The 9,254-nt window shown below is 36.3% G+C and overlaps 1 protein-coding gene across 1 annotated transcript; it reads left to right on the forward strand.

The window, feature by feature from the left end:
* The first annotated feature begins 847 nt into the window (after positions 1-847).
* On the forward strand, positions 848-3,434 carry LOC147290044 (uncharacterized). The gene is made up of 2 exons (XM_086236209.1): positions 848-932; positions 1,420-3,434. The coding sequence occupies exon 2, from the start codon at positions 1,674-1,676 to the stop codon at positions 3,180-3,182; it is 1,509 nt and encodes a 502-aa protein (XP_086092335.1). The 5' UTR covers positions 848-932; positions 1,420-1,673; the 3' UTR covers positions 3,183-3,434.
* Positions 3,435-9,254: the final 5,820 nt, after the last annotated feature.

Consider the following 9,254-nt stretch of genomic DNA (forward strand, 5'->3'; position numbering starts at 1 on the left):
TTATAAGGTTTCGCAACCTCCGATCTTAAATATAAACTACAAATCAAAATTGTCAATATTTAACGTATATGTGTTAAGTGTCTAACAAAACTAATATACTCATTCAACTTCTCTACTCGATAAAGTAAACTTTAAGAATAGTTTTCAAAATAGATATTCGACTTTTAATATATTATCATCTTTTACTAATCACTTGGAATCTCAAAAAAATTCTTTCACTAACCTGTAATTATTTATTATACTTCACAATTTATATGGATTTTATGTCCATTCCAAATTTCCAATAGCAAAATGAATATCTTTAAGATGATGTTAATTTTATTTTTATACAAAATGCCCTTATAATCAAAGAGGGAGATTTGAAAAAAACAAATATCAAAGAGGGAGAAAATGTAGAAATAATGAAAAAAATAGGGAAAAGATGAAGATAAGTTGGGTATCATCTCTCCATATAAAAGAGATGCTTCTTGGGTTGAGTTGACATTATAAAAAGCATACAAGGAATTTTTAATTAAAAATTAAATAACCGATGTGGTGCCATCTCAACCGTTAAGACCATGATTGAAAGGTCAAGATCGGCTTAAACACAGTAAGGGTTACCGGGTTCGAGCTTACCCGGGTCCGGGTCAAACTCACAATTGGTCCATCGCAAATCACAAAATACAAATGTCCAACTCCAATAGACGCCTGTTTTGACCCATCTCGGTCACATAATTCACCGCCACCGTTAACAAACGACGTTTTGTTTTAAACTGTGATGTCAACCGGTGCTGGTCTCTTCTCACTAACTCCGTCTCTTTAAACAGACTCCGTTATCTCCCCCCCCCCCCCCCCCCTCTCTTTCCCTCTTTCCTTCTCTCTTTCTCTTTCTCAAAATGGGGCTCTCAATGCAATTTTCTCTGTAGCTGTTGGTTCGAAGCCTTCCTTTATAGGTAACCTGCGAATATCTCTTTGATTTCAGCTTCTTTTTTGGATTTTTTTTGTAGGACTAGGGTTTTTTTGCTTGATTTTATCCCTTTTGAATATTTATATTCCGATATACATTTTTGGAACATTTTATGAGATTCTAGGGTTATCTATGGTTCTGGGTCGCTTTTTTTGGTTGTTAAGAAGGTGTATGAAAAGAAAGTATTTTGGAATACTGGATCTTAAAAAATGGTTTGGATATATGGGATTCTAATAAAAATTTAAGCTTTGATACAACTGAGATGTATGGTTTTCTGAACGTAACCTTATTTGTTGTGTATGAATTAAAGAAAAGACGAACTTTAATCATTTATTTATTTGTCAATTTTTTTCAGTTTTCTTTGAGACAAAATAAGGGATAGGCTGTTATGAAGTTCATTGGTTGCATATAATTGTATTAATTTTGTGACTACAAGTCCTGATTGAGTTGCTCTAATCTGATATGGCTTTCAGGTTGTTATTGTTTTGGGAATGATAATTGCAGTTCAATGTGCTTTGGATTGATTGATGGGTCTGCAAATATTTGGAAGATTTATTTGTGGGTTTGAATTATAGGGATTCTGTTCATTTGTGGATTGTGTGATGGATCTGCAATATTTGTTAGTTCAGTTGGATATGTTAGGATGTTTGTCAGGTGACTCCATTTGAAAAGTGGGTTTATAATTTGTAACCCAAAAGCAGGAGAAGGAATAGATTTGTGGAAAATCATGGGGGAAGCTCTTCTCACTACCCTGTCCATAGAGAATTCTCATTTGTCTACATTATTGTCGATGGATTCGAGTTCTTTGTCGCATGATGAATTGGAAAGAGAGATGAATCGAACTTTCATACTTTCACGTCCTCCTGATATCAATCTCCCGCTACTGTCTGAGCCTAGCCCACCCCCTCAAACTTGGAATGATTCATGTGACATCTTAGATGTAGGCCTTGGGTCTCAAGTTTATGAGGCTGAGACGACAATCAGTCTCCCCAAAGTTGCAAGGAAATGCAACAAGAGACTTGACAGCGTTTGGGGTGCATGGTTATTCTTTAGCTTCTATTTCAAGCCTGTTTTGAATGAGAAGTCCAAGTCTAAGATCATTCGGGATAATAATGGGGTGTCTGGGTACGACAAATCAGACTTGCAGCTAGATGCTTTCTTGGTTCAGCATGATATGGAGAACATGTACATGTGGGTTTTCAAGGAAAGGCCTGACAATGCATTGGGAAAGATGCAGCTGAGGAGTTACATGAATGGGCACTCTCGCCAAGGAGAACGCCCATTCCCCTTTAGTGTGGACAGGGGTTTTGTTCGGTCCCATCGTATGCAGAGGAAGCACTATAGGGGTCTCTCTAACCCGCAGTGTGTTCATGGGATTGAAGTTGTTCGGACACCCAACCTCACGTGTCTTGATGAGGAAGAGAGGAAGAGGTGGACCGAGCTTACAGGCCGAGATATAAACTTCTCGATCCCGCTTGAAGCAAGTGACTTTGGTTCTTGGAGGAACCTTCAGAACCCAGAATTCGAGCTTGAGCGGCCTGCCCCTCCATCAAAGAACAATACTAATTCTCACCCAAGAAAATTGCTCGATGGTACTGGTTTGAATTTGTCAACTCAGCCATCAGACCATGGCAACAGCGAGGGGATGGACCTATCACCGGTCTGCAATAAGCGAAAGAAGGAACTTTTTCCCCATGGAAATGACAATGATTGTTGTTTACCTAATAACTCACATTTTGACAGAGTTTTTGATGGCAAAGTCCACCCAGTTGAGTCACCTTGGTACAATGAGTTTAGTGGGGTAATGAAGAATGCATCTGGGCCTGTTACAGCTGCAAAAACAATATACGAGGATGATGAAGGGTTTTTGATCATTGTTAGCTTGCCTTTTGTAGATCTTCAAAGGGTAAAAGTTACTTGGAGGAATACTCCCTCACATGGGATTGTAAAGATATCTTGTGTGAGTACAGCTTGTATGCCATTCATTAAGAGACGTGATAGAACATTTAAGCTCACAGACCCAACGCCAGAGCACTGCCCTCCAGGGGAATTTGTCAGGGAAATTGCACTCCCTACCCGCATTCCCGAAGATGCTAAACTGGAAGCATACTGTGATGAGACGGGAACAATGCTCGAGATTGTTGTGCCCAAACGTCGAGTCGGACCAGAAGAACATGAGGTCCGTGTGTGCCTTCGCCCTTCTCCCTGGAATGAACGGGAGCATTTGTTGACCTGAAGGAGGCATTAATATGACAGATGCAAGAAACATTTTTGGTGTTTCATTGTTTTTTTAACTTATTCTCTCGAGGAAATCTATTGAATGGAATCTGATTTTTTTTTCCCCATTAGATGTTTAAACCCCCACCCTTAGAAAAAGAAAAAAAGAGATAAAAGTTAGCACCCTTTCTTTTCTTTTTCTGTTTATACAATTTATCATATTGAAGTTGATTTATAGATGGTATGGTAAGTCTGCTGAATATCTTATGCTTATTGGCCATATGTGTTTTGCTTATAGCTTTGCACTAAAATCCCAGTGCATAGCATCTGGTTTGAGGAGTACTACATTATTATAAAGTTTGCATTCCCATGTTATGCTTGGCTTGAAGGTTCTTTGTATAAAGAAATAACTTATGTAGACTCTTTTCTTCTCTATGATATTTTTTTTTTTACTCGATCAACCAAGCTAGTTGATGACTTGATGCTTTCCTCTATGATACTTGATTGTTGTAGTAAACTGCTACTGCTTTTGCATAATATTATGTGTGCCTTTAAGCGTTAGCCGAGGCATTATTAGTGCTTCTGCATGGCTGCTTTTGAAAATCTTCGGACATATTTCGCAGCAAAATGGGAATATAGCCACTCTCCATTTGTGCTCAGTTGTTTTTTTTTAAACGATTGCAAACCTGAAAGAAAACATGCACGCTTTGAACATACAAAAAAGCTCCAGACTCTGTAGGTGGTCCAAACCAGTGGCAAATGCCTCTATCAGGAGGTGACTGCGACCTCCATTACATCACCTCTGTTGAATAAAATTCACCAGAAATAACTTGCCACCTCCATTACATCACACGGGTAGGTTTTACCTCTATTAGAGAGATGGTACAAGACATTACCGAATCTAGTTATGGTATCATTTCACTAGAGCTGATATAAGCACTTCAATAACAAAAGCTGCAGATGCCAAAAAATCTCATGATATTGCCTTCTGGACAAGAAAAACATATGTATGAAAAGCTAGCCCAAAAATAGCATGGAATACATTTATGCAAGTTTGACCAAAAAAGAAAATGACAAACTGGAGACACTATTAGTGCAACACATACGACCATTAACTCTAATCCCAAAAATTCATCAACTGATCTAATCCCAAAAATGCATCTGCACCATGCTTCTTGCTCTGCCAAGCATGGTGTACATGACAAGTACTAGTACACCGGCCTCTCAGTCATGCCTGGATGTGGTTGCTGATTTCCGATGGGGTTGGGTCCTGATGGAACTTTGTGAACATTTTGATCTTTAACCATCTTTCTTGAATTGATCTATTATCACAGAAACAAGAAAATTTGTTCATTTTAAGTGAATGATTGAATTCGACATACCAAAAAGAAAAAAAAAAAAAATCAGCAGTAGTACTAGACTCACCCAAGTAGCTAACATGTATCTTGTGGCCACCAAATTCTTTCTTGCTGGTGCAATTCCGAAATCAAGTACTACAGAAAGCAATAAAGGGGAAGAAATTAAACAATGCAAGTATATTAACTTGGTTTTTGATTCACAATCAAACATATCAGACTACTAGCAGACTTGGTATTTAGTAAGTTAAGGACTTGCCTGCAGACTCTGCATCTTGAACCATAAAAGCAGTGGAGTAACAAGGTGGAGTAGCTATAAGGAGGAGTGCAAAAACAAGGTATACAAAAACTTGCTTCCCCTTCATCTTTGACTTGATTGTTTTTTGCATGGGAGGTCTAGTAAGCATGCAGAACTGCATTTATAACTGATTTACTTATTCACTAATCATAACTCAATTTGAAATAATGGAATGTCTCCCTAAACATGTCTGGGAATCCTATGCTATACACAAATATATACAGATTCAAGTTAATAATAAGCACCTTGTCATTATTTGTAGAGTTCTCATCAATTATTGTGGCGACCATATTATAATAACATATCATGTACTGCATTGTCCCTAATTAGCAAGAGTTTTAACTAGCAAAATATTCCAAGTCAAAAAGCCTCTGCAGCTCTTTCAAAAATACTATGGTATTAGCAGGAGATTTAGAGTAAACCCAATTTACTTGTCTGGCCTAGAGTGGGGTAGCTCCTATAAGGGACAAGAATTTCACCATAGCAATGATGTTGTTGCATGCCTCTGTTAGACCTCCAATGAGACAACTTATAATGAATTAGTACTGTTAATATGGGCATTTTCTATTTGGATTATTGTAGCTTTGTTAGGCTCTTGATTATATTCTGATTTAGCCTTCTCTTATTAAAAGTTGGTTGGCTGCTCTGCTTTGGATTCCTATTATGCTTGTGGTTTTGCTCATGAAAAGCAAGCCAGGTCAAGTAAAAATGTAAGCTGATTAACTTATCAAATTTTGGGTAGGTGTAGTTTAAATTTGTAAACCCATGTGTCCTGGCAAAATTATCAATATTCCTGAGTATTAATTACAGTTTCAACTTTTCAGTGACTTGGCTATTTCTTTTCTTGGAATAATTCTGGTTAAGTTGACTTGGCTCATCACTACATAATTGTACATATGTTTTGCTTTGAATCAGTTGTGAAGCCACACTTTCTCTTAGCAATTAATTGCTTTGCATCCAATTCCAACAACTTCGTCATAATTCAATGAAAGCTATTTCATATCCAAATTGTCACAGGGCTTTTCTAATCATCACTGCGGGAATCATATTAACAATGATTCAATATGCCTAATCATTAAACAGTGATAAGAAGTTTTAATAAAATGCATAAATCGTCAACTCATGGCATGGGTTTTCATTTGTCATTCATCTTTAAAATTCTTAGAACTCTGGGCCTTCTCGGCCCATTTCTGCGTGCATTATAGCTACCTGGACAAACATGAGGCCCATTCTGGACCTGCAGGCCTTGAAACTTCTGGTTTCATGGACTAGAAAGCTTCACAATTATCGACCCACTAGCGTAGACTCTTTTTTTTGGTTTATTGGGGGTAACGGAGTTCGAACTTAGATGCAGGAGGGGAATCTTACTATCCTTTCAATTGGGCTATTTCATTAATTGCCACTAGTCTAGACTTTATTATTATTTTTGAGCATCACCGATATGGGTAAGGTTGGGTCGGTTCTTTCGAAAAACCAAAGAATGACCGAAACTGACATCACTGATCCAAAAAAAAGTCGTCCAACATTGTCAATAGATCAGTATCGGTTTGCCTACCGAACCGACGATGGGCGCTGGCGGTTTGGAAATCCCAAACCTTCGGTGTACCGATACCAAACTTACGTACGGCTTCTTTCTCTTCTTCTTCTTTTATTCTTCTCTTCTCCTCATGAGCATCCCACATCCCAGCATCAAGCAGCCTTGCACGGTGATCCAACGAACAATCTAAACCCACCGATGAGCTCACCGTGATGAGAGGAAGAAGATGGTAGCAGTCCAGCATAGCAACTCGGTCGAAAACAGCGAAATCATTATTGCGTTGACCATCGGGTTTTGGGCTGGTTCTGGGCTTTCATTGGGTTTTTGGGAGAAGAAAGGGATGGGGTTGTAGAGAAGAGAGAGGTGGTCTCGCCAAAATCCCTCGCCAGACGGCAAGGAATTGAAGAGAGAGAAAGAATTGAGAGTGGCCGGAGAGAGAAGAGAGAGTTTGAAGAAAAAAAAAAAAAAAAGGAGGAGGACCACTTTTTCTATAAAACATGTTGACCACTATTGATTGATAGGAATTAAAAAGTAGGCTCGTGAAGAGACAGAAAGAAAAGAGTTTTTTTTTTACAAAAACTGATTTGTTTTTAAAGTCACGAGCTTCATTTGCTATCAGTTTTTTTTTCTTTTTTTCTTCTTTTAAAAAAATTGATTTGTTTCTTCACTTCTTGATCAGTTTTAAAAAAACTGATTTTTTTCTTCACTTCTTGATTTGTTTCTTCTTTTTTTAAAAATGATTTTTTTCTTCACTTCCTAATCAGTTTTTTTTTAACTGATTTGTTTCTTTTTTTTTTTTCTTCTTATTCTCTAACGGTTTTCGATCATTTCGATATGAATTAATCGACAAAGTCGATCAAACCGACTGTCGGTGGACCGCCTTTAACAGTGACATGGTTGGTCGGGATTTGGACATTCTGACCCCAGCTTCGAATGGAAATATCAAATGTATAGGTCAAAAGTGTCATTTACTAACTTATGTGGCACTTTTTGACATAAAAAATTATTACCTCAACAATTTGTCACTTCAATGAAAGAAGCAAATAGTTAGAGCAAATATCATTTTATTACTTGGTAAAAACTATTTAATTAGAATTGATAAAATAATGAAAATATTAGATTTTTTTTACTTAATGAATAGTAAGTGAGTCCCAATTTGTTGTATTTGATAATGAATTAAATATACTATAATTTTCTTTTGGATCAAATTTAACTAAAAGTCTGCTCCATCAATTAAAAGCTCAAAATCTAACATAGCACTACAAATAAAGTTTGGGTCATCATTTGCCTCATCCTCGGTGATGCTCCAATTATTAGCCATATACACAACCTCTTGCACAATGGACTGCTATATCCATTCACTTTCAAGTATTGCCAGATGCTAAATATTTTAGGCCTCCCTTTTTTTCTTTTTGGGTGAATTATAGGACTTCTTTAATTAAACCATTAAATAATAGAACATATATTTAATCAAACCGAAAAAAAAAAAAACTAGTAGAACATATATTCCATATTTCCATTTTGTGTTTTCCCTTCATTGGGCGGAAAAGGAGGATAAGATTGACTATATTTATATTTCCATATTCTAAGTCTATAAGTGAGAAGTCCAATCCAATTACACACATAGGACAGACTATGCCATTAGGCCCATCACTTTCTCTTTGTCCAGATTCTTTTACTCTTGGAAGTTAACATTGCATCCATCCTTTGTTTAATTCATTTCTAACGGGGAACTATGCACTTGTAGAAGGTAGGGATGTAAATAAAAACCCATGCAAAACTAGCAAGGATTGGCTCAATGTGTGACACTATATCATGCTCCATTGTTCACAATTTTGGACATACAAATGGGTTGTAGCCTTGGTCTTTTTTATTATCCTCCTTACCTGCTGAAAAGACTCATATCACTTCAAATCATAGAGTGCAATTTAGCAGACAAATATGATATCCAACAGGAATAAAGTGATACCCAAATCTCAATTCTTCAATCTCCTATCTCTCTTTGTGTGCAGCATAGGCATATCTTTGCTCATTCAATGGTGGGGATCCAAAAATCCTCTCGGAGAAAAAGGACTACTCTATCATGTAGAGTTACTGGTATTTTTTGTTTTGTTGGACAAATTAAGATCGAAGACAAACAAATATAGAGAATTATTTTTTTATTGGTTATGACTTCTTTTTTTTTTTTTTTTTTGAAGGGGGGAATGAATTAGTTGAAAATGAAAAACATTTGGAGTGATTTTTTTATTTTTCTTATCTGGGGAGTAGGGATTTGAAATTGAAACTTCTCCTGTTCTCCAATATTGTAGAGAGAAGTTTCTTTAATATTTTTCATAGTTAATTATGCTAGAATTTTAATTCCATATTTTAGATTATATCTTAATTAGTATTTTTTGGTGCCCAAGGTTTCTAAACCTATATATATGAGTTGTTGGGACCTTTTAGGGGTTGTCGAATATTATTAATAAAATATAGGTCTTTATCCTATTTTTCTGTTATTTTAGGGAATTATTGAATTAATAAAAGCCCTAATTCTTAGTTCCTAGAAAAACTACAAGTATTGAAAAAAATAGAGTTAATTACATTTACACCCTATGAGGTTTTATCATCTTTTCACATATACCCCTTGGGATTTTAAAAATTACACATACACCCTCTAAGGTTTCAAAACTATTACATATAATATAACCCCCCTACCAAAAGAAAAAAAATAAATAAACAAAAAAGAAAATATTTTGTATTGAGGTTGGACCTTACACCTTGAGTAATCTTATTAGGCCATTTAATCCCTTAGCATGCCTTTTTGCATAATTTCTCATCATTTTTTCGCCTCACTATAGGGGGTTATATGCAAACAGTTTTGAAACTTCAGAGAGTGTATATATAATTGTTGAAACCCCA

This window comes from Dryas octopetala, chromosome 3, assembly GCF_963921425.1.
Source record: "Dryas octopetala chromosome 3, drDryOcto1.1, whole genome shotgun sequence".
In the NCBI taxonomy this organism is placed as follows: Eukaryota; Viridiplantae; Streptophyta; class Magnoliopsida; order Rosales; family Rosaceae; genus Dryas; species Dryas octopetala.

Bases quoted from the DNA above. Each gene is read 5' to 3' on its own strand.
- LOC147290044 (XM_086236209.1), top strand. From the start codon at position 1,674: ATGGGGGAAGCTCTTCTCACTACCCTGTCCATAGAGAATTCTCATTTG.